The sequence below is a fragment of the Anolis carolinensis genome, chromosome 1, assembly GCF_035594765.1.
Source record: "Anolis carolinensis isolate JA03-04 chromosome 1, rAnoCar3.1.pri, whole genome shotgun sequence".
Classification (NCBI taxonomy): domain Eukaryota; kingdom Metazoa; phylum Chordata; class Lepidosauria; order Squamata; family Dactyloidae; genus Anolis; species Anolis carolinensis.
The window spans coordinates 348,815,053-348,841,453 of NC_085841.1; the positions used below are offsets into that span (position 1 = coordinate 348,815,053).

The window sequence follows — 26,401 nt, forward strand, 5'->3', positions numbered from 1 at the left end:
TCTGGATGATGCTATTTTTGAGTTCACTGCTAGTATATAGGCTAGTAGCTCAATAATGAAAAAATTGAGCAAATCTTTGAACAAAATGAAAACAAGGAAAGAGCTTCGTTGTCAAACATTTTGTCAACTGAGCTATACTTATATTTAATTTCATAGTTATGCTACTTTGCATTTTGTAATGTTTTATGTTTGGAATTGTTCTTGTATTCACCTGTAATAAGCAAAATGTGCTGACATCTCTAGAACTATTGTAACCTAAAAATGTTACTCTTGTTTCTCCTCATTGTAGCTGGCATACTGTGTAGTTCAGTTTTTAGAAAAGGACAGCACGCTTACTGAGCCAGTAAGTTTTCTCTTTTTTCTTTAGCATTTTAAAGTATTTTGCGATGTAATTTTTTTTAAGCTGTTTTTATATTACAGTGTTCCCTCGCTACTTCGGGGTTCGCTTTTCACGCCTTCACTGTTTCGCGGGTTTTTAATAAATACTAACATAATTTTATAAATCAGAAAAAAATTATGATTTATAGTGGAGATGGTCTCAGTCGGGTATGGGCGGCAGGGCGGAGAAGGAGCCCAAATGGTAGCGGGAGGAGAAGGAGGCAGCGCCATGTTCCCCTGCCTCTTTCTTCCCTTCCTTCCTCCCTCCCTCCCTCTTTCTACTTCCTTCTTTAGGAGAAGCCTAATAAATATAGCGTCCCTACTTCGCAGATTTCCACTTTTTGCGGGTGGTCCTGGAACGTAACCCCCACGATAAGTGAGGGAACACTGTACTTAGAAATGTGAAATGAAAAATGTAATTACTAGGTACAGTGCTTTGCTTGCCTCAAATTAATATAAATTTCACACATAGCTCATCTGTATTGTTTATAAGGTATTGTGCTTGAGAAACATCTGTGTTTGAAAGAGCTTAATTCATCAAGACTGTCACGACCCAGGCTGCAGAGCACCAATAACCATACACAGAGGCCAGAATCTATCTAATATCTTTATTGTAGGATTATATAAAGTTAATAAAAACTAGTGTAGAAAATAGTCCAGAATTAGACCCTTTCAGGAAAGGTCAGAATTAGTCCAAAAAAGCAATGTCCAATAAGAAATATTAAGGTCCAAAGTTGTAATCCAATAACCGAAACACTCACTTTGCCAAGCAAAGTGAGGGGAGATGACAAGGTCCTTTAGTCCATGAAACTTGAGCGAGGCTAGGAAATAACTTGATACTTGAAACAAGGCTTGAACGTGGAACAAGGTAACTAAGAACAAGAACAAGGTCCGTGGAATAACTTGATAAATCCGTGGAACAAGGCAAGGATTAATCCTGGGAAACAAGGCAAAGTCCGTAGATAAACAAAGGCTGGGAAGCAAGGCGAAGGCTGGATAGCAAGGCAAGGCTTGAGCAGGAGCGAGGCTTGAACCGGAGCGCGCTGTCCAGACACAACTCGCTCCGTAGGCTGACGAATTGACTCCGCGAAGTTACTACGCGGGTAAAACACCTAAATAGAGTCTAGCTTCCCGCCGAAGCAGTTCTCTGGGAATCAGAACCGAAAGCTAACTCTGAGACCAGATGTGAGACTCCCCAAAGATTCTCACGAGAAGCAGTCTTAATTGGCCACATTCTTAGCTGCAATCCTCGCACTCCTGCGCGAAGCTGAATCCAAACTTCTCTGTTGTTTACAAAACTCCCGGCGCAAGAATACGGGAGAAGTAGGCTCTGGGCTTGTTTGACATACTTCTGGGAGACAACTTTCTTGCAGGTGCAAGGTTCCCAGATCTGCCTGGGAAAGATCTGGCTGAGAGGAATCCAGTTCAGGCTGGGAAGGTAAAAAACCCAAGTTTTCATCTTCATCAGGAATTACAATGTCCTGAGCAGGACTACAAGGCCCATGGGTCATCACACTATCCCCCTCCTCAAGGCCCCTCCCAAACTGGGGCCCTCTCCCCGAGGCGCGAGGTCGCGGTTTGGTGGGATAGGTCTGATGAAAGCGACGGGTTAGATCAGGGGCATGGACTGTGGAGGCGTCTTCCCAAGAGCGTTCCTCAGGGCCAAAACCCACCCAGTCAATGAGATATTGTAGGCGGCGGCGGTGAAAGCGAGAATCCAAAATGTCCTCAACCTCGAACTCCTCCTCCCCATTCATCAAAACAGGAGGGGGGGCCGGTTGGTCTGTATCAGGTCGCACACCATCCGCCGGAAGGAGCAGGGAACGGTGAAACACTGGGTGAATGCGCATTGAACACGGAAGTTGGAGTTTGAAAGTTACGGGGTTTAATTGCGCCACCACTGGATAGGGACCAATGAAACGGGCATCTAACTTCCGGCAAGGGCGGTGGGAGGGCAGAAAGCGAGTGGACAGGAAAACCCGATCTCCTACCTTGATTTCAGGGCCCGGCTGGCGATGTTTGTCAGCGTGGCGTTTATAGTCCTCCTTGGCTTGGTCCAGTTGCTGGAGCAAAAGTTGTTGCACCGCTGTGAGTTCCTGCAGCCAATCCTCTGCTGCGGGAACCTCTGAAGTTTCAATGACAGGGGGAAAGAAACGTGGATGGAAGCCGTAGTTTGCAAAGAACGGCGTTTCTTTTGTAGAAGCTTGAACTCCATTGTTGTAGGCAAACTCAGACAGTGGTAACAGAGAAGCCCAATTGTCCTGTTGATAGTTTACATAACAGCGAAGATACTGCTCCAAAGTGGCATTGGTGCGCTCCGTTTGCCCATCTGTTTGGGGATGATGAGCTGAAGATAAGCGAGAGTCTATGCCCAATAGTTTTTGTAGTGCCTTCCAAAAACGAGAGGTGAATTGAGATCCACGGTCTGTGACTAAACTCTTGGGCAATCCATGTAGTCTGAAGACATGTTGAAGAAATAGATCCGCAGTTTCCTTGGCCGTGGGGAGGCCTTCGCAGGGAATGAAATGGGCTAACTTGGTGAATAGGTCCACCACCACTAAGATCGTGGTGAATCCACAGGAAGGTGGTAGGTCAGTGATGAAATCCGCGGAAATTATTTCCCATGGGCGAGATGGGGTAGGAAGGGGGTGTAAAAGCCCTGAGGGCTTCTCCCTTCGTATCTTGGAGCGCTGGCATACTGGGCAGGTGTTGACATATTTTTCCACATCCTTGCGGATCTTGGGCCACCAAAAATCCCTTAGGATCAAATGCATAGTTTTAAATAGTCCGAAGTGTCCTGCTGGTTTGCAGTCATGACACAGACGAAGCGCTTTTTCTCTGCCCGGTCCGGGTGGGATATAGACATGATTTCTATAGCAGAGCAGCCCATCTTTAAGCGAAAAGGGGAAATGCAGACCTTGGCGAAGTTGGTCCTGCGCCCAGGCATCTGCTTGCTGACTAGCCCTGATTTCTTGAGCACAGATGGGTCCTGGAGTAGGGGAAGTTGAACCAATGGGAATGGATTTGGTGTTCCCCACCGTGAGCGTGGCAAAGTTCTCAGGTTGTAGCAGTTGGGATTCAAAGGTCTCCTTGCGTCCTGCAGCGTATTCCGGTTTACGTGACAGGGCGTCTGCTTGCTTGGTTTGGGCTGGGGTCACATAATGGATCTGGAAGTTGAAACGTTCAAAGAATAAAGCCCAACGTTGCTGCCTCTGATTTAGTTTGCGGGCAGTTCTTAGATGTTCTAGATTACGATGATCAGTGTGGACTTCAATGGGAAATTTGGCCCCTTCTAGCCAATGTCTCCAAGTTTCAAAGGCTGCCTTTATGGCCAGTAGTTCTTTTTCCCAAATGGTGTAATTCCTCTCTGGTGTGGTTAGTTGACGAGAATAAAAGGCACAGGGGTGGAGGTGATCTCCCACCGGTTGTAAGAGTACAGCCCCAATTGCCACATCAGAGGCGTCCGCTTGCACCACAAAAGGGGTTCCAGGATTTGGGTGCTGTAGAATTGGCTGGGAGGTGAATAGTTTCTTTAGTTGCTGGAACCCTTTCTCTGCTTGATCAGTCCAGCGGAAAGGCTGCTTTCCACGGATGCAGCTAGTGATGGGGTCGGACCAGCGGGCAAAATCTGGAATGAACTTGCGGTAGTAGTTCGCGAACCCCAAGAAACGCTGCACCTCTTTCTTGTTAGTTGGCGCCCGCCATTCCAATACTGCTGAAACCTTGGCTGGGTCCATGGAAAGCCCTAGAGGCGAGATGCGGTAACCAAGGAAATCTACCTCTTGTAGATCAAAAGCGCATTTTTCCAGCTTGGCATAAAGTCCATGATCCCGCAATCGTTGTAACACCATTTTGACGTGGTTCTCATGTTCTGATTGTGATCTGGAAAACACCAAAAAATCGTCCAGGTAGATTATCAAGAACCTGTCTAGATAGTCCTGAAAAATGTCATTGACAAAATGCTGGAACGTTGCGGGGGCTCCGCATAAACCGAAATTCATAACTCGGGACTCAAATAATCCGAATTTGGTCTGGAAGGCGGTCTTCCACTCGTCCCCTTCCCTGATGCGAACTAAGTTGTAAGCCCCCCGAAGATCCAGCTTGGTGTAAACCTTGGCTCCTCGAAGCCGATCCAGTAGATCCGAGATTAAAGGCAGGGGATAGCTGTTCCGCTTGGTGATATTGTTCAATGCTCTGTAGTCCACCACCAAGCGTAGTTCCCCTGACTTCTTCTTCACAAACATCACTGGGGAGGCGGCTGGGGATTGAGAGGGTCTGATGAACCCCTTGCGAAGGTTTGTCTCTAGGAATTCCCTGAGAGCTTCTTGCTCTGGCTCAGTCAGGGAGTAGAGATGCCCTCGCGGGATCGGGGCCCCCTCCACCAAGTCAATGGCACAGTCATAAGGTCTATGTGGGGGTAATTTTTCGGCTTCTTTCTCATTGAATACATCCCAATACTCGGAGTACTTCTTTGGCAAGGTGATGATGGGCTCGGTGTCTGTGGCATGGCATACCTTGGCTACGAGGCAATGGTTTTGGCAGTACGGTGAAGCAAACTGCAGTTCTCTGTTGGACCAGGAGATGTTAGGGTCGTGGAGAGTCAGCCATGGAATTCCCAAAATCACAGGGAAATGGGGAACCTCGGTAACAAAGAAGGAAATCTCTTCCATATGTTCCCTTATCCACATCCTGGTGGGTTCCGACCACTGACTTACGGGGCCCGTCTTGAGGGGACGGCCGTCTATGGCTTGCACCACACGGGCATTCTTGAAATCATGATATTGTAATCCCAGAGAGTCGGCATACTCTCTATCGATGAAATTGTTGGTAGCTCCAGAGTCTATCATGGCGTGGATCATGACGGGTCCCCTTTTTGCTGACCATAATGTGACCACGAGAAGGAACAGGACCCCGGTTGGCGGCTCTTGGATGGATTTTTTGACCGGGTTGGCGAGCCCCTCTACACCCGGTCGTTGGCTTCCCCCGCCGGCTGTGTGCCAGTCGGCTCAGACGCCTTCGTCTCCGTGGAGGACGCCGCCGCAAGACGGGCGGCAGGCTTCCCTTTGGCTGGGCACTCTCTGGCGAAGTGGCCCCCGTTCCCGCAGTACCAGCAGAGGTTTAAGCGTTGACGACGGGCCTTCTCGGCGGCATCTAGTCTGGGACGCACATTGCCCAACTGCATCGGCACCTCCTCGCCTCCTCTGGGGTATGGGGTTGGCGGTGGGGGTCTCCACACCGGACGTGGCTGAACGCTGGCGGGAGCGGGGGGTTTTGTCCCGGCTCTACTGCCCTGGCCTCGAACCCACTGTTTCCTGTTGGCAATCATGACTTCAGCCCGTAAACATTGATCAATGAGTGCCTCGAGGGTCTGGGGAGGATCCACCTTGGAGATTTCTTCCAGCATTTCAATGTTGAGACCCTCCCGGAATTGTCCCCTGAGGGCTACATCGTTCCAGCCGGTGTTGTGGGCCAGCACTCGGAACTCGGCTATATACTGAGACATAGGTCTGTCTCCTTGGAAAAGGCGACGGAGTTTGTGACCGGCTGCCTCCAAATTGTCCTCGATCCCCCAAGTCTCCTTGAGGTGGTCCAAGAAGTGTTGCGCTGATCTTAGGTGTGGAGAGGCTTGGTCGAACAGTGCCGTCGCCCAGCTGGCCGCTGGCCCGTCTAGAAGACTGTAAACCCATGCCACTTTGATGTCTTCTTGGGGAAACTCGGCAGCACGGGCCTCCAGATAAGCTTGACATTGGCGACGGAAGACATGAACCTTAGAAGCTTCTCCAGTAAACTTGGTTGGCAACGCCATGGCCGGAAGACGAACTCCGCGTTCCTTCAAACCCCTTATTTCTCCATCCTGTGCATTGAGCTTATCACGGATTCGGTCCACCTCTTCCTTGTCGATGGTGTAGGTAATCGGCTGGCCGCTCGGCCCAGGTACGACTCCGGTAGACATTCTGGCCGAGGTTAATTGGTGCTTAGGGGGCGCGGAGTCAAACTGTCACGACCCAGGCTGCAGAGCACCAATAACCATACACAGAGGCCAGAATCTATCTAATATCTTTATTGTAGGATTATATAAAGTTAATAAAAACTAGTGTAGAAAATAGTCCAGAATTAGGCCCTTTCAGGAAAGGTCAGAATTAGTCCAAAAAAGCAATGTCCAATAAGAAATATTAAGGTCCAAAGTTGTAATCCAATAACCGAAACACTCACTTTGCCAAGCAAAGTGAGGGGAGATGACAAGGTCCTTTAGTCCATGAAACTTGAGCGAGGCTAGGAAATAACTTGATACTTGAAACAAGGCTTGAACGTGGAACAAGGTAACTAAGAACAAGAACAAGGTCCGTGGAATAACTTGATAAATCCGTGGAACAAGGCAAGGATTAATCCTGGGAAACAAGGCAAAGTCCGTAGATAAACAAAGGCTGGGAAGCAAGGCGAAGGCTGGATAGCAAGGCAAGGCTTGAGCAGGAGCGAGGCTTGAACCGGAGCGCGCTGTCCAGACACAACTCGCTCCGTAGGCTGACGAATTGACTCCGCGAAGTTACTACGCGGGTAAAACACCTAAATAGAGTCTAGCTTCCCGCCGAAGCAGTTCTCTGGGAATCAGAACCGAAAGCTAACTCTGAGACCAGATGTGAGACTCCCCAAAGATTCTCACGAGAAGCAGTCTTAATTGGCCACATTCTTAGCTGCAATCCTCGCACTCCTGCGCGAAGCTGAATCCAAACTTCTCTGTTGTTTACAAAACTCCCGGCGCAAGAATACGGGAGAAGTAGGCTCTGGGCTTGTTTGACATACTTCTGGGAGACAACTTTCTTGCAGGTGCAAGGTTCCCAGATCTGCCTGGGAAAGATCTGGCTGAGAGGAATCCAGTTCAGGCTGGGAAGGTAAAAAACCCAAGTTTTCATCTTCATCAGGAATTACAATGTCCTGAGCAGGACTACAAGGCCCATGGGTCATCACAAAGACTTCCGTTCAGAAGATCAAAACGTATCTGTAGAAATGTCTCTTTAATCTTAAGCCTCCATTGTGAGAAGTTGTGGCAAAACCTAATTTTGGTTAGCTAGTGGCTGCTTCCACCTCATTTTGCTCAATGCGGAGCTCCAATAGAGCATGAGATTTGCAACATTCAATTTGTTCCAATTTTTGTAGAAAATAAAAACAGTGAAAAGTGAATAGAATGATGTTTCTGACTAGTCATGTTGGAGACTTTGATGCCTTGTGCTCAATTTATTTAATTGAGGACTTCGAAGGAAAATTCTACTTGTTTTGTGACATGGAAACATTTGCTAGGTTTTCCTTTGAGTGACTTATTAGGCACAGCAGTCACAGCCATAAATACCACCAACAGAGACTGTGTTTAATTTTATGTGTTCTAGTCAGAGGTCAAAAGCTCTCCTAATGGAAAACTCAATTTCTCCAGGAGCCCAATACTACAACACTTTTTTTTCCTGAGCAGCATGACTATTGTTTCTGCATATACAAACAAAATAGCAATTGAGAAAAGTGTAACTTGAATAAGCAATCTGTTCCTTTTCCTCAGAAGTCATTCCTCTTAATTTCACAGCCTTTTATTCCATCATACTTTTTGGATGCTGCTGTTTGATACAAACTGCCATACAAACTTGACAGGTTTTGATTAACAGAAGTTTGGTGTAAACTCACCTTCAGCCCTTAAAAGAAAGTTTGGAACTCTTCATATCGAAACCGGTTTCAAGTCAGTGAACTTAAGTGTATGTTGGTGTTAGAACTACAGTATCAGTTGGTGTGTTGATTTATGATAGATCTCTGGAAGACTATATGTAAATTGGCGATATTTCTTATTTTTACAGGTGGTGATGGCACTGCTGAAATACTGGCCAAAGACTCATAGTCCAAAAGAAGTTATGTTTTTAAATGAATTAGAAGAAATTTTAGATGTTATTGAACCATCTGAATTTGTAAAGGTTATGGAACCTCTTTTCAGGCAGCTAGCAAAATGTGTCTCCAGTCCACACTTTCAGGTTAGTCTTTCCAAGATTGAGTTTGGCATTTTAACATTACACTGTATTAATTGCTGCTTAGTGGAGTTGTAATATACACCATGTTTCAGAATGCACTTGGTTACAAGATTTAAATAGTCTGTGAGCAGAAAAGGAATTAACTTACCTGCTGCAGCCATGAAAGCTTCTGCTCTGACATCAGCAGACAGATATTTTTCTGTTTTCTGTAAACTGTCTAGTGTTAACTTTAGCAACAACCACACAGGTGCCGGCTTCAGAACTAAAGACACTGCATGCAAGAAAGCAAATGCAATACTTGGAGAAAGCTCAATTAACACAGAAGAATTATTCTCTGTGACCAGAAGATAAGTAGAGTATGTGATACCATGTTTGTGTGAGTTTCTAAGTGGCATAAATCTCCCCATGTCTCTTAGGTTGCAGAACGAGCACTATACTACTGGAATAATGAGTATATTATGAGCTTAATCAGTGACAACGCAGCAAAGATCTTGCCTATCATGTTTCCATCTCTGTACCGGAACTCAAAGACGCACTGGAACAAGTAAGGAGCCATTACAGTATATTGCTCGATGCACCAAAGTTTAAAAGTGCCCAACTCGCAGAAGTTCTTATGTACATACACTTTTTTGAGTGCACTTGATTTCCTTATAAAATGTCACACAAGACAGGTGAAATAGCACGTCATATCATAACTATGGGCAAAAAATGAATAATTGCAGATTGAATCACATCTAATGTTGTGCTCTTTGTGCAGTTTTCAAACCCACATTCACAAAATCTGATTCATCAGCCAGCCTGGTACAGGTATGATATGACAAAAGTTCCTCTTGCAGCTCTGTGTATAGCAGGAGTGAACAAACTATGACCTATGGGTTACTGGGGACTCCAGTGCCTTTCAGTATGTTTTTAAAGCAATATCTGTTCTAAAAATATTTACTGGAAAAGGTCCCTCTGTCCTCTGAGACAAGTGTGGCAGGGTACTTTTCACTAATATATCTCCTCGCTACCCAAAAACATGTTTTAGAACTGCAGAAGCCTTTAAAAAAATAACAAGTGATTTCCCAATCACTTCCAGGATTTTAGAATAACAAAATGAAAATGCTCCTTTGGATTTAAATCCTACAAAGATAAGTCAAAGCAGTTGCTCACTAGTGGATGCAAGGGGCCCTTTTAAATAAACAATGATGAATAAAATTGGGAAGATTAATCCTTTTGAAGTCCAGGAAGGGACAAGTGTGGTCCTCAATCCTGTCCCAGGGCATCTTTTTCAACATGTGGCAGAAGTTCTAGGCACAAAAGGGTAGGGTCATCAAGTCTGAAGAGCAGCTTTTTAGGGACAAAGTCTTTCATGAAGAATCTTTCTGAATCATTCAGTTACAAAGGTAAAAGACAATAGTTAATGCCCTGCCAACTTTGTCAGGACCCAGGCTGCAGAGCACCAATAACCTTACATAGAGGCCAGAATCTATCTAATATCTTTATTAAAGAAATATATAAAGTCAATAAAAACAAGTGAAGAATATAGTTCAGAAGCAGACCTTTCAGATGAGGTCAAATATAGTCCAGAAATGTATTGTCCAATATAAGATATTAGAGTTCAAAGTTATAATCCACTTGACCGAAACACACACTTTGCCAAGCAATAGTGTGGGGAATGACAGAGTCTTTAAAGTCCAATGTAGCTTGACAACAAGGCTGGAAAATAAACTTGATTCTTGGCTAGATCAAAGACTTGAAACGAGGCAAACATGAAACATGAACAGAGTCCAAGGAAGTCCGTGAAACAAGGCAAGGCTGGAAACTTGATCCGGGAAACAAGGAACTGGGGTTACGAAGTCCACACACAATCTCTCTCCTCAAGCTGAACAATTGACTCCGCAAAGTATCCCTGGTGCTAGGCACCTATATTGGGTCTCGTTTTCCCGCCAACAGAACTCTTTCCCTAGAGAACGAGAAGCGAAACCCAACTCTGTCCAGATGTGTGACTCCTTAGAATTTCCCAAGGGAAGCAAGCCTAATCAGCTTGATTTCTGGCAGCAATGCGTAAACTCCTCCGATGAGCCTCTCTGTTTCCCTGTTCCCGGGAATAAGATTCTTTTCTGGGAAACGGGGGGGAGTTCTGCCCAAGGCCTGTTTGGCTGAATTCTTGAGGACAAACATCAACATCCTGCAGGTGAGGAGACTGAGGAGACTCCGGCTCTGGCTGAACCGGCAAAAAACCCATGTTTTCCTCTTCGTCTGTCACAATAGTACTAGGAACAGGACTACAAGGCCCATGAGTCATCACAAACTTTAATATTTAAAATATTGCATTGTTTAAAGATAAGTGACAGCAGAATCTGTCCTCAAATGGTGTAAATATAGATCTGTTTTCTGAATAGCATAGGCATAATCCTTTACAGAGGGATGGGGTGTATATCGAATATAAAAATATCATCTTTCATACCATGGATCCACTGATTGAGCAGGCTTCAGAGAAATTAGTAAATGAGAAATCAGTAAATATAACTTGAGGGAACCATGGAAAGACAGCTGCAAAGGCAAAATTATTTCCCAACATTTATCCACTTAGTTTAATCAATCATTTATCCACAACTGATAACTTTCTTGCATTCACAAGTATAGCCATATTTTATATCATGTATATTCTCTACGGCTGTTCATTCTTATGGCAGTCCACTATATGAAGAAATGTGGAACCTGAAATTATGATCCAGTACCACCTTTTGAAATTATTTAATTTTATCAATTTTAAGATCTTCGTATTTCCCCTCTCTTTTCCCCTTTCTTTCTACATTTCTGTCCAGTTTGTTCTGTTTTTATACATGTGAGTCTTCTGTCAATCTTCAACCACACAATAGTTTAGAATTGTAGCATGAACTTAATTTTACCCACCTTGATCCTGCAACTCTTTATGTGTAAAGAAGCTTGCATTTGAGCTGCTATGTGAATGCTGACTGCACTGGCTGTTGCAAAGCCTGGTGCTACTTGTGAACTGAGGAGTACTAGTGGGGTGGCCAACAATGCATGATAAATCTGCCCTTCAGCGCAATGAAAGATGCAACATAAATGGTATAATTAACTAGATGTAGGCAATACGTAGATAATGTATACTGAATTGGAAGTAACCTGGATTACTATATTAAAACAATAAACTGTGGTCAGTTTTCTTCTCCATTTATGGCCATCCTGCCTGGAGCATGAACAATATCACTGTACACGCACAGTATGGCACACCTTTTCACCTGTTTGACTTGCATGATGCAAGCAACCATAGTACTTTACCTTTTGGATCTGATGACATAACATGTGATAGATTACTTTTCCAGAATAACTTAACTTCCCTGGCAGTGAGTGCTGTCTGATTCAGGTGAAGAGCTTTTTCCTTTTATTTTTAAAAATATTGGTCTCTAATCTTTTAAACTGGCTTTGACAATGAACTGGTAGAGTAACCTAATATACATTTTTCAGCAGTGGCCAAATGCATCTTGCATTTTCAGTGGGCAACCTGAGCCGATATATTTGCAAATGTAATGTAACTGAATAGTTTTCAGATATATGCTCTAAACAGTTTAACGTATTTTTAATATATCCATAGTAGTATGTACGTCTTTTGGCAAACATTTTTATTGATAGGTGGCATAAAGCCAAGTTAGTTACTATCTGTCTTTGCATTCTTAAAATTGTCCTGTGTTAATGTAATATTACAAGTTTCACATTACAGCATGATATTAAAAGTCTTACATTACATTTAGTATCTGAACAGTTTAGTTTTGAAAGGAGTTTAGTTTTGAAAGGTAGTAACTGTAGAATTCCCACAGTATTGTATACTTTTCCCCATGTAATTTGACCATTTCAAGATAGACAGTTATAGTGCTAGGAATTCATTTTAACAGCCATGGTACTGTCCTATGACTTTTGGCATTTTACAGTTTATGTTTCAAATTCTCTGTTAGAGAATTGTAGTACAGTGTTCCCTCACTTATCGCGGGGGTTATGTTCCAGGACCACCTGCAATAAGTGAAAATCCGTGAAGTAGGGACACTATATTTATTCTATGTGTGGAGGAGAGCAAACCAGAGACCACTTACTACAATGCTGTCTGTTCTTTATTTTTAGCAGTTACGATATATAGTACACCGGCAGAGAAGAAAAAATGGAAGCTAAATAACCCTTTTTTTATTTCCAACCCTTCCCCCCCCCTCCCTCCCCATTATTTCTCCCTTCCCCCCTTCCAAAAACCTTTGCACACCGCAAAAACTCGTGAAACAGCGAAAATACCACAATAAATAGTTACATTAATATTTATTGAAAACCCATGAAACAGCAAGGGAACGAAAACTGAACTGTGAAGTAGCAAGGAAACACTGTATTTCACTGGACTTCTCCCAGGATTTTGTAGGATACAACCATGGCAATTAAAGTGAAATCATTGCACAACACAATCTATTGTTTGAAAGAGACCACAATTTAGTCTATGGAAACATTCATTGTTTCTGCTGTATGTATGTTTCAAAATCTCAAATGCAAAATTTACTTTACAGGACAATACATGGCTTGATTTACAATGCTCTGAAACTCTTCATGGAGATGAACCAAAAACTTTTTGATGACTGCACACAGCAATTTAAAGCAGAAAAGCTTAAGTAAGTTTCCTCCTTGCATTTATGTTTTTCACTTCTCTGTACCACTTTCTTGGTTCTGTGAGGCCAGCTAGAATTGGATATTGCAAACCCAATCTAAATCTAAATCCCAGTGTATAAATTTGACACAACCCCTGCATTCAGTGAGATGCCAGCACAGGACTCAACTGCAGGGCTCGTCTGCCTATGCTACTCAGTAGTATAGATAGCATTTAGATCTGATCTTAAAGCCCTTATTCACAGTTAAAAGGGCTTTAGCAACTGCAGCTTCTTTCCAACCCCCCTTGTCCTTTCTCATCTCATCTAGAAAGTAGAGTCCCTTGCTTCGGGTTTCCCAACCCACTAGGCCAAATCAACAATTCATGGGCACTACATTAATGTCAAAGAATCTTGTGCAGTTCGCTAGAAACATCCATTTGTGGCACTTATTATTTTACTTTGCATTTCACATTACTTTGCATTTCATATATAGACCAACTTTCTCCCAATAAAGGGACTGAGTTATACAAATTTTAAAAAATATACAAAATCATTAATAAAGATATGAATGTGAGAGTTATTACAAAAGTGATTAAGCAGTTTCTCAAAGTAATGCATTAAAATTCATTACCAGCTCCTTTACAATTCAAGGTAAAATAGTCTGCAGTTTCATTCTAGATACTTTTATGTTCTTTTTTAATTCTGGAGGCAAAAACATTTTGACAGATCCCCAAAAAGCTACTGCAAAAGCAGTTTAAACAAATTTCAGCATTTTCCCTGACTTCTGCATTACAAACACTTACAGCTATACTCTTCACTACTTGAAAGGGGGAGAAATTGCCAAGCCAAAATAAAGAGTTCCATGGGCTTAAGTTATAATGACTTTGGGTGTTATTACACACTAATTTTCTAAAATTATTTTTTATACCAAAGATCTACTGGCATAGGTCACATATGACAAAGAAAAAGAAGTTATAAAATAATAAGACATTAAAAACTATACTTTTAGCTGTATCAGAAATTTTGGTGGTACAGTAGAGTCTCACTTATCCAACATAAACGGGCCGGCAGAATGTTATATAAGTGAATATGTTGGATAATAAGGAGGGATTAAGGAAAAGCCTATTAAACATCAAATTAGGTTATGATTTTACTAATTAAGCACCAAAACATCATGTTATACAACAAATTTGACAGAAAAGTAGTTCAATACGCAGTTATGCTATGTAGTAATTACTGTATTTACGAATTTAGCACCAAAATATCACAATGTTTTGAAAACATTGACTACAAAAATGCGTTGGATAATCCAGAATGTTGGATAAGTGGGTGTTGGATAAGTGAGACTCTACTGTATTTTAAATTTTATGAAAAGGTAATGAGCTTTGTCTGTGATGTGTGTGATCTTTTTTTCCTCTAGGGAGAAGCTAAAAATGAAGGAACGGGAAGAAGCCTGGGTTAAAATAGAAAATCTAGCCAAATCAAATCCCCAGGTATCTACAAAACGTTCAGAGGAAACACTGAGAGACGAGGAGAGACTGTATCTTGGTGGTAGAACCTGTGTCCCAGATTCACCATTTATACTTGTGTTAAGTTGACCCTGTGTATAAATCAAGGGCAGGTTTTGGGGGCCTGCCCTTGATTTTGATAGGACCGGTGGATACATAGAGAGTCATTGGGTAGGGAGGGTAAGACACCAGTGTTGCCACTGGGAGCTAGCTACCCATGGCTACTGCCACCGTCTTACCACCCAGGCATTCAAAAAGGCCAGAAATTTGAGAGATCACAATGGTTGGTACTTTTAAATATTACTGGGATATAGCACACTCTCACCTTTCTATTCAGAAAAGGGGGCGGTTCCTTTGTTTGATAAAAATTAAGATATTGCACTTACTTTAAACCATGGATAAGTTAACCCAGAGTTGTTTTTTTGACTAGATTTATACATGAGTATATATACAATAATCCCTAATACTGCCAGGTAGTGCTAGAGAAGGCTTCACTCCGAAAACCTATTAAAATGGCGTAATTAATTCTTTGCTGTGGATTAAGGCCAGTGTGCTATGAGAAATTATATTTAAAGCTTGCTATCTAAGAAGGAACAGAGTCTTATATTTATTAAAAGAATTACAGCAATGTGATTTCCTTTTTGGCAACCATTTTGAAAGTGTTCTGATTTGAGATAACTATTTTTGTTCTTCACTTGTTTATACCCCTTGATCTGCTCTCAAGAGTCTCTTTACCTTCCAAAACACACATTGAAGATCAAGGGAGGGGGGAATAACCTCCTAACCTATTATGCTGACAAAAGTTCATACATTAAGCCATTAAGGTGTTATTTAGCTACTGCCCCATACGTTCCAGAATTTATTTCCGATATTTCTACCCCGCCCTTCTCCCCGAGGGGATTTAAGGCAGCTTACACAACTGGCAGGATCACTACCAGTATATCATAATACAATAAAATAATACAACAATTAAAATAGTTAAATAGCATAGTAAAATACAATATATAAAAGATTTAACACAGTGCAACGCTGAATATATATGCCAGTCATCCATCAGACCTTGTGCAAGAGCCTTAATCCAATTCATGTCAACGCTAACTGAGTTCATTCATTAAACGCTTGCGCACATAGCCAGGTTTTCAACTTCTTTCTAAACCCCAGAAGGGATGGAGCCTGCCGGATGTCACTAGGGAGGGAGTTCCACAGCCGAGGAGCCACCACCGAGAAGGCCCTGTCTCTCGTCCCCACCAGCCGCGCTTGTGAGGCAGGTGGGATCGAGAGCAGGGCCTCCCCGGATGATCTTAAGGTTCTCGTGGGCTGATAGGAGGAGTTGCGTTCCTCTATTATGGGCTGTGGTGATTAAACAAATGTGAAAGCAAGGTTAAATATACATCTTGTACATGTTACATGGTCAGATTAATATTACTTACTTTATAGAACATCACCCAGTATCCTGATTTCAGAGTCCATGTAACATTGTAACATGCAGTAGATTCACTTGAAGCAATAATCAACACTATTGTTGTTCATTGGTGCAATGGACCTATTGTATTGGGACTAACAGTAAGATGTTGGCTACTGTTTTGTTTTTTTCCAGATATTTCATGTGCCAAATATTATTCAGATTTTTGGGTAGTCGTTCAAATCAGTAACATGACCTGCCTCAGATTTAGTGATCCCTACATTAGGATGAGTCTAACTTGCATCCTTGCCTTTTATTTTTGAAGAGTATCCAACGCAAAATAAACCCTGGTCTCAGGGTTTGATATAAATTATTAGAAAGAGGATCTGAAGCTCACTTACATCTACCCACTAAGTACATGTTTTCTTAGATCTACTCTACACAATCATTTCATGTGTACAATTTGTTCTTGAAACTTTCTTTTCAGGAAGAAGGATTTAAAATGCAGGTCTGAAGTTGTATGGGAAAACATACAATACCCATGTTTCTTTAGTGTGCATATAGAAGGAGCGTTTGGATTAGAACAAAAAAAAAAGATTAACTTGGAAACGTTGCTGTTTGGCCTACATCTCCCTCGTCTTCTATTTGGCATGGAAATCCTGGAAATTGTAGTCCAAAGTGCAACTTTCTCCAATTTTTGTCAGTGACCCAGCTTCCTCTTTCTTTTCCACAAAGGCACATCAGATGCTCTTGGAAGCTCCCAAGATATAAAAACCATGCTATTCCTCCCTGGGAGGTGATTTAGCGTACTGTCCCTGAATCTAGATAAGCATCATACTTATAAAGGATACTCCTTCCAAGTTATTGGAGCTGGTGGCTGTTAACACAGCTTACAGCAGCTGATTCCTTAAATTAGGTTCTATATGAAGATCTTTCTTACAACTGTCAAATCAAAATTCTGAAATAAACTTTTTGCATTTGGTTAGTATACAGTATATAGTGACACCTGTCTGGTGAGCAGTCCTGTTGCAATGGAAACAGATGGGCCTTTAATTGAAGACTTGCAGGTGCTGAAAAAAACAGTGAAAGAAGAAGCTTGTCCGGTAAGCAGATAGAAAGAAAAGTTAGCCTGCACACTACAAACTTGATCCAGGAATATTTATTCCCTTTAGTCATCAATTCTATTTTTCTTCTTTAATTGCAACAAATTCGAAATGAGTAGTATAATTTTAACAATTACTAAGCTGAAATTTCCTGTAGTCCTAAGTGTATTGGTTTGAGTAGCTATTAACCTGGCCCTGTCACATGTGCAAACAGTGAGTGCTGTCTTAAGTGCATTTAATTATGTACAAACCACTAGGTTGATTTGAAGATGACAAAAATTTATAACACTGTATAAGCCAGTGGTTGCTTAACAAAAGCCCTTGTATTATCTCTTAATATTCACAAATGTTTAATCACAATAATGCCCTACCTTGTCTTCCCTGTCATCAGAAGAGCAAAACAATTAGCTTCCGGTAAGGCTGTAATCTCTTTTTAACATTGAGAAATCAAATGAGATCTTTGACTTAATCTTTGGACAGTATTGAAAGCCTGAAATATACTTACACTGTATATTTAAGTATGATGAAAAATTAAGTGAAAATGACCAAATAAGAATGCCACAAGAAAACAGAATTCAAGTGGATTCCAGTTTGGGCCCAAGGTTTATTTATTATGATTTGAAAATTCAGAGAAACTAGCTATTCAGCTTGTCTCTCCTGACACACAGATAAAAACAATCCAGTATTTGATTCGGGGTTCCTTCTCTGGCTTGCTGAGAATGAAAACAGTCAAAAAGGTAGCTTTGGGTTTGAACATCAACCAGACCAAAGATCTGTAATTTTATTTAGCTGCTTCTTTACCAAGCAGGAGTAGTTCAGCAGAATTCAGCAACACACACCCATGACTTCCATGACCCTTGGTTTACCATAGTATGAACTGTGTCAGTGAGTGCCATTAGAGGCTTCATTGTCTACTGGGAACTGAATTAGTTTCTTTGGATGAATGCTTTACTATTGCTACTTCTTTTCCTTCCTACAGACACACTTTCTAACCAACAAATATGTGTACGAACCATGATAAGTACTTTAATATCACCTTTCACGGATGTGGTTTCTGGACTTGACATACACTTCAGAATGCAATGACCAAATAAGAGTGCCAATATTGAAAGGAACAGTTATTAAGTCCCATCCACTCTTGTTTTTTGCTTTTGTCAGCTTTCACTTACTTAACCCAGCCTTACATCCATCCACCATTGCTGTCTTTGGAAGTCTGCTTGACTGAATAAGTGAACTGAAAGCTCCCTTAGCAGTGCTATACATCTCCCCAGTAAGGAAAAACAGTCTGAAGAGATTTCTGGTTTAGTGCTTGACTTTTTCCCAGACAGCAGAGAAAGTCAGACAGATGTAACACATCTTTGCTTCCCCAGTGAGGAACATATAGAGCTATGGAGTGCATACAGCCTTATAGCTTTATTTACCTACTTTATAGTGATGCCTTGTGTGCCAGTTGTAAACTTGGTGGCTTCCTAGACAGCTAGGAAGAGATAAAAAGAAATTCAGCATCTCATCAACCAAATCATATGTCTGCAAAGTAGTTTGCCCAAGCTGCTGCAATAAGTTTGGTAATACTGATGTTTCCATTCTCCTTTATAATAAAATGGCTGTTGTATAAATAATAATTGGGTTTTTAAAAGCACCACATTTTGATTTTAGGCACCGAAGGATCAGAAGAAGGAGCGTCCTATAGTGCGGCGCAAGTCAGAACTGCCTCAGGATATCTATACCATGAAAGCCTTGGAGACCCATTGCCGAGCTGATGATCTAATATCACATGATGGGCATTAGACTATTCAAGTAAAATCTTATTTGGAGGAAAACCCTTTTGTTCCGGACTCTGTTCCACAGTAGAGAACTTACTTTTTTTGTGCCATACTGATCAGTTACACACAAGTCAAAACTTTTTTCAACCCCATTCTGTCCGGCAATAACTTTGATACAGTATGCACAGCTCAAGATACATAGTTCAAACAATGGTAAATTACTTGATTCTGTATGCAGAAACTTGGGGTGGCTAGTATTACACAAAAGCATTTTGTCAGTGCTGTTTGTATAGGACCAACACATTGGATGCATGCACTTTTTCCTATTACTGCTGGGGGGAAGAAAGCAGTCTTCTGGAACAGATAGCCAGGCCCTTCTGCTTTACTCCACACGAAGCAGTTCTGCATAAGAAAACCTATGAAACATCATGTCTATCACGTTCATAACTTGTAAATGTTCTAGAAACCTGCAGTTGGGTGCAGCTTCTTGTTCTTGTACTTCGGACGTGAATATGACATAATGTGTGTGCGACTATCACATGAGACAATCTACACAAACGTTCCATTGGTTTTGTTATGTGAAACAGCTTTTTACAGGCGTACTATGTGAAATGACCTTACATGGATTTTCACCAGTAAGCACCAATGAAATGATTAGAGATAGAACTACAGAAGTGCCTGGTAGACTGAGCCCTTTTTCTTTCTCTCCCTGCAACATCTTAAGTTGGTAATTTGGCAGTGGTCAGGCTTTTAAATCCATACCTATTGGACCTTTTTAATAAGACTGTAGGAAGGAAGGGGGACTTGAAGAAAAACAGTTCTGCATTACTACCCATAGACACATTTTGGCAGTTCAAAACCCACAATTAAATTGTTCTCTCAGTGCAGTTTGTAGAATGGTAATTTTCATGACAATCTTCAATCACAGCTAATTTCTAGGAGCTCTGAGAAATGTTCCAGAGAGAGGCACCCTTTTCCGAGTACTTTATATGGATTGAAGCCATATTTTTGAGTGCTTTAGTACTTTGGAACCGAGCTGGTAGAAGAGGGATTTATTTTCCTAAAAAATGAAATTCTGTCTACCTTGACCAGAAATAAACTGCATTTTTAAAAGTCATTGCATACTTCTTTTGTTTTGCAAAACTGTTTGTTTATTTACCAAAATGGCCTCACCCCTTCCCACTTTGACCTGAGCTTATACCGTGTGGCGTACTTTGGGCTCTAAGAGTTCTTCTCGCAACCATCGTGAGGCCAGTTAAGTGGATACACTTCTGTGGATAATGTAGTTCAGTGAAAGTGAAACACCCATGCTTTTTCAATTATTTTCAATAAAGCAAAAAGTTTTCTAATGGCATTCCACATTTTCAGATGCCTGTCTTAAGAGTCAAGAAATGACTTAACATTGATTCTGCTGTCAATATTCTTTTCTGTGGTAAAGAGCACATATAATACATACATGCCTCACAAGACAAATTAAAAATCACATGAGTTGCTGTTGACCTTCCAATGCTGCTATATATTCCACAAGGTTACTTCCGTGTTTTGTGCTCTTTTTTCATTGTTCTAGATGGAAAGCACGAATAAATTTTCCAAAAATATGTGTAGTGCTTTGTCTTCAATGTTTGATTTCACTCAGGGTGGCCAGTATTTTAGACTTCATATCCTGTTTAGGAGCTGTTTTAGATGAGTTTTATCTAGAATGAGTGACTTGTTTCCTTTGTCTCTGGCAGTAATACAACAGTATTCAGTGTCTTGATGCAGAAAAAAGTGAATTGTGCGGCTTCTTTTAAGTAATTCTTTAAAAGCAGTGAGGTAGCTTGAATCCCACACAAATTATTGTGCAAAGCAAGTATTTATACTAATTTTCTGTAGATGTAATGTCTGCTGTCTGGTCTCAATGAAAAACATACAATATTTATTGGAAAACCTATGAAAGAAATAGTTGTAATTCCCATGATGACTTGGTGATCAGGTATGATGGAAATTACAACTAAAATAAAGCTAAATTTAAATCATATAAAATTCCCATTTTGTGTAAAATAAATTCCTGCTAAACTTGAAAATATATAAATATGCTTTGCCATAATTTAAAAAAAACCTAATAATTAAAGCAGTTTAAAGATGTCACCTTCCTTTTGAGGGGGGAATGGGTGCTTTTATAATTGCATAAAGCAATGTCTATATGTATTTTGATATACCATTGTTTGAACTTTCATCTTTAGCTGATAATTTATCAATTTTTAAAAATATAATTTGGCTGTTCAGTAGGTTCATGAAAGGAGTTTCTGGAAAGAAGCTCTCTAATTTTATCCTAAGGGGGCAGGGATGGGAAAATATTGTATATCAATGTTTGGTTGACTGTAACGCTCAGCGTATAAGATCTGTCACTGTCTAGATTTTATTTTTGCTCTTTACTGAAGATAAACATTCACCAAAAATTAATGTTCTGGGATAGATAGAGGAATTATGCCATGACAATTTGCTTTTGAGATTTTAGGCCGGTTGACAAAACTTGCCTGAGCAATATTCTAAAACTTAGCAGCACTAATTGTTTGGCTTGTTTGTTACCACCATTTTTATGCTCTGTAAAAGTTCTGTATTAAATTATTCTAAAAACTAATACATCCAAAATAAAAATGTGCAAATAAAACAGTTTTGGTGATTGTTGTTCTTCATAAAGTTCAGTGGTAGCCACTTTCCCATATTCTCCAAAATTTTATGCCTGTACATCAGGAATGTCAAAAAGAATATTTCAAGTGTCTTTTTTGTGTGGCTTTAGTATGGCTTCATTTTAATATTGTACATACATTGTACTTGGTTTTATTGTAATGAATAATAAAAATGTAGACTTCATATTTTGTACAGAATGGTCCTATGTACAGAATAAAAGTTCCTAGAAACTGCAAAAAAATAGGTAAGTGGCACAATTTTTCTTTATACTGTATGTGTGTCTTTATGCTTTAGTGGAATGCTACATTCAAATGTACCAACATATTTTTTAATATTTTGTAATTCAAACCTTTTTTGTTCATACATTGTTTATGAAGAATACTTCATACACTTGCCATTTAATACGCTCTTTTATCTAGTTTTAAAATTCTATACATGGTGTATTATATGGATTAAATAAAGAAGAAATTGAATTTTACCTGTTCATAAAACTATTTTTAGCTCTAGCACATAGCATAAATAGCTATGAAGAAAGCACACAGCAAAACTGCAATTATGGTGCCTTTTGTAAAGAGCTACAACAGGTATAGAAGAGCTAGCTAAACCCTTCACTTTTTCCTACAGCAACAAAATAAATGGTTTTGATGAGAGGAGTTGGATAATCCTTGTTTGTAACCAACCCATCAGAAGTCAAATCTGTGTGAGCATTCTGTTTATTGTCATAAATGTTACCAAAAAAGTATACCTGAATAATTGACTTGTGACATTCGGGTTTTCCTCATGCAAAGCCTTGAGATAGCTAACTGCTATTCTGTTGCTTTCCATGTAAAGATAGTTAATTTTCTCCACGGCTGTGCATTGTCTAAGCAATGTTCATCAACTTGGTCTCATGGATTTGAGAAATTTGAGTGCACCTAATCTATATGTAGTTGAACTGACATATAGTGTATTTGTGCACAAGGAATTGATGGAGAAGTATAGAAAAATCTACCTTCCTGGAGACTGCTTCTGAGGTTCCTTTCTCTATAATGCTTAGTTTCCAGATGAGATTGCAAAGCTAAAGGCATTCCAGGAACGCCACATCTGCAGGACAGGTGATTTTTCAGTTCTGCTTTCCTATAGCGTTTTAGGTGAATTCAGGCAGAGATAAACTGCTCAAAAAAAGGAAGCTTCTTCTCTGGATACAGATGGCTTTCTCTGTCTTCCTTCTGCCATTGTGCCTTTCCATTTTTGTTGTATTCATGTTGCTTCACGTACCACATGTGCTGACCCATCACCAAGCAGGATCTTGGCCTCAGCCTACACTTAAAGAAAGACAAATCCATTTTCTTTTGATTAGATAATGCAAGGGTTGAATGAAAAGTAATGCCTCTCCCTTCGTAACTCCTCAACAGATGGCAGTACTGGTATGCGGCAGGTACTGGCTTGTTCAGTACACTCTCCTCTACAGTTGCATTTGGCAGGAAGCCTTAGTGTTGAACGGTTGTGTTGTTCAAGACTGCACGTTGCTTAAGTCGCATTGACCAATCATCTGCGCAGGGTTCCATACTTCGCACTTTAACAACACAACTGTTCAATGCTAAGGCTTCCTGCCAAATGGAACTGCAGAGGAGAGTGAACAAGCTAGTACCTGCCACATACTAGTACTGCCATCTGTTGAGGAGTTATGAAGGTGGAGGCATTACTTTTCATTCAACCCTCGTATCATTAGACATAAAAACCTTTTGTGATAAGGTTCCTTATCTTTAGACAGGTAACAGAACTCATGAGCTTATGCCAAATATTATTTTCCATAGACTGAAGATGGGAATTATGTTACCCTCCAGGCACTGAACTGCAGTTATCAGCCCAGCAGTGATGAAAAATGTTGAGGATTGTTATTCAACAACACTTGAAAATCCCCCAATTCCAACTCCTGCTATAAACAATATTCACTGCACCTTCTACTCTAGGCTTTTCTCAGCTTTTCTATCTAAGTAACAGATTATCTATGTAGTGATCATATCTGTAGATCAGAAGTCACCAAACTAAGGCCCATTACTGATGGCCAAGTGATGGTAGACTATTTCAGTGTCTTAAGCTATCTTCTGTGAAATTTCACATCTGGCATACAGTAGATATGATCCTAAAGGACTGCAGTCTGTGCCATCCTTGGGATGATACAGGAGGACCAACCCATTTAATAATGGGTTAATCCCCACATATCAAGTAGATTGTTGTCCTAGCCATCCCAAAATTATTCTTCACGGAAAGTACAACTTTCCATTTTCTTTCTATGAAAACCAGACATCTAAGCCACAGCATCTTTTAAAACATGCTGAGTTTTCTGCAAGAACATGTGTGGTCATTCGTTATCTTTAAAAAGGTTGTATATCTTAAAGGTGTGATTATCAAAATGAAGAGGGGGCAGACTTTTTTCCCAAAATTGGAGAAATGGTTATGGAGACATTGGGAATGGCAACAATGGCCCTTTGAGCTATTTATGCCTCAGAAATTCATGATACCCATCTTGACTTAGAGAAACTGGAAAACAACACTTTGTGACATATCAACCAGTGGCATAGTATAATACACGTGGTCAATACCCTCTATAATTCCTTTGATAGCTGCCCAAAACACATAAACCTAAATCTAGTTTTGGATCCCAACTAGACTCATAGGACCCATATTAATGTCTATCGTTTAGGCCACAATTTGGGTCCTGGTTTTTTGTGAAACATACATTTTATTGGCAAAGTTTGTGTAGGTAATGGTATATTCTTGATGTTTCTTTTATGTTACATATGTCTTTCAATTTCTGCATTAAATTATGATCTTCACATATCTTCCAGTTGGTTTGGGGAATAGGTTCAAAAGAACAAAGAAACCAATTAAGTGACTCCCACATTTATACAAAATACTGATTGAAGAATGAGAAATTGTAATGTATTGGGGCAAAGGTCAAATTCTTCATAGATAAGCCCAGCAGAAACATTAAAAATGTATGAGTCTTTGAAAGGTACTCTCCCTAAATAATGCATTTCTTTTTTGTATTTAAGCCTGAGCTCATGCAACTGTTCCTCATAAAAAATTCAGGATAAAATGTTGCTTATATAACTAGTTTCTACTCTGTGCTTGATAACCCTCGGGGCAGTAATTTACACTGGATGGTTGTTTTCTACGTCTAGGGGGGGGGGGGGGGCGGCACTGTTGCTAGTATGGTAGATTCAGATGCTTCAAACAAAAAGAAAGTCAAAGCTTCTCTGCCAGGTAGACTGGTGCTACAGGTTGTCCCAAGCAGAAAAAGTAAAATTAAAAATGGAGGAAACTTCTTCAGATATTTTGTCCTAAAACATAAACCGTGCTTGAGGGGAGCTGATGGAATTTGTAGGCTGAAACATGGGCAGTCAGAAGTTTTCCAATCTTAGTATAAATCTCTGTTCTAGAGAACATTGGTTGCTTGGGATAAAAAGGACAGGGCTCTTCCATCCCAGGGGTCAGATTTCTTTAAGGGCTACATACCAGTGGAGTATTTCCTTCTTGTACCATCTTGCTGCCTCTCCTTGAAGACCACATAGACGTCTCACCAAGGTAGAGCTTCATGGGAGCCCTTTGGGATGGAGGAAGTGCTTTCTAGGAAAAGATGCAAGTTTCAACACTTGCCAGAACCCACCCTTTTGTGTAAAGGTTCTTTTGCCCCAATATAGGAAGTGTTTCTGTGATTAGTCAATAATAATGAAAGTGCACTCTGCCTCTTGTCTAAAAACAAAGTCACCTGCTCTCTACTTCACTTAAAGTAAAGTAAATTAAGTAATAAGACTGAGTATGGGAGAGAAGTGACACAACTTCAGTCCTGTTTTGAGGAATACCAAACTCATCTAGGAAGGGCAGCTCAACACTATTTAGCAAGTAATGGGCTACAAAACACATTTGGTGGCCACAGGGAGTACAGGTCTGCACTTTGTCCACACCTGCACATACTCATCAGAAATTGTTTTTTTCATAAAATCACTCCCACTTCATCTTTGATGACAATAGTTAACTATTCAAGCACTAATACTGATTATCTTGCATATGGTCATGGCATGATGGAAAAAGCATCAGCAGCTTGCAGGCTCTTCTATTACAGTCTGTTATCGGACCTCTTCAAATCCTGTGTCATATCTGGGAACACTGTGTGGTTATTTTGTGATAAGTGGCACTACTGAGACTCCATCAGATCCTACTGGTACATGGCCCCTGAAGGGTGTGAATGTTTAGTATTACATTATTCCTTAAACTATGGGTTGCTCTTTAATAAATGCATGCCACAATATTTGATTGTCCCAATGCATAACCTGTTCTCAGGATAGGAGGCTACCATCAGGACAGAATATGGAGAAACAAATTTGTTTCCAGTAGGCAAAGGCATCAAGCAAGTCTGCATTTTATCACCTTGTTTATTTAACTTGTATGTTGAACATACCATATGTAAAACAGAGGAACCAGGTATGAAAATTGGAGGAAGGAATAGCAATAATTTAAGAGGTGCAGATGGCATTATACTACTAGCAGAAAACAGCAAAGACTAGAAATGATTAAGGGGGAAGTCAAGGAAGAAAGTGCAGATCTACAGTTGACATCGAGAAAACAAATAATAGCCAAATATTATTTACAGATAAAATTCCAGACAGCTAGGTTCAGTCAAGGAAGCCATGGCCCTGAATTTGCAAGACCTGAGCAGGATGATTGATGAATGATTGACTTGGAGCCTTCCCAATGATAGGTTCACCATAAGTCAAAGTTGACTTGATGCCAGTTAACAATTCCTCAAGCAGTGGCTCGATCAAGATAGTATAACCACAGCCTGATGTGAAATGTCACGTTACCATGCTCTTAATCTTTCCATCTGTAGATAGCTTTCCACCCTGAAAGTTAAATTTTCTTTTTCCACACCATACTAAATTTTAAAGCCCCTGTGAAACTTATTG

The 26,401-nt window shown here is 40.7% G+C and overlaps 1 protein-coding gene across 5 annotated transcripts in view; it reads left to right on the forward strand.

Moving 5' to 3' along the window:
• Positions 1-21,635, forward strand: part of ppp2r5c (protein phosphatase 2 regulatory subunit B'gamma) — a 100,294-nt gene extending 78,659 nt beyond the window's left edge. For 3 of the 5 annotated variants that reach the window (XM_008115761.3, XM_008115762.3, XM_008115764.3), the window contains 7 exons: positions 290-343; positions 8,214-8,384; positions 8,798-8,925; positions 12,929-13,030; positions 14,427-14,499; positions 16,903-17,019; positions 18,676-21,635. In XM_008115761.3, coding sequence (XP_008113968.1) covers positions 290-343; positions 8,214-8,384; positions 8,798-8,925; positions 12,929-13,030; positions 14,427-14,499; positions 16,903-17,019; positions 18,676-18,807 — 777 coding nt within the window. In that variant the 3' untranslated portion in view covers positions 18,808-21,635. The remainder of the gene's footprint in view (positions 1-289; positions 344-8,213; positions 8,385-8,797; positions 8,926-12,928; positions 13,031-14,426; positions 14,500-16,902; positions 17,020-18,675) is intronic. The other 2 variants (XM_008115763.3, XM_008115765.3) reach the window with 1 other exon arrangement.
• Positions 21,636-26,401: the final 4,766 nt, after the last annotated feature.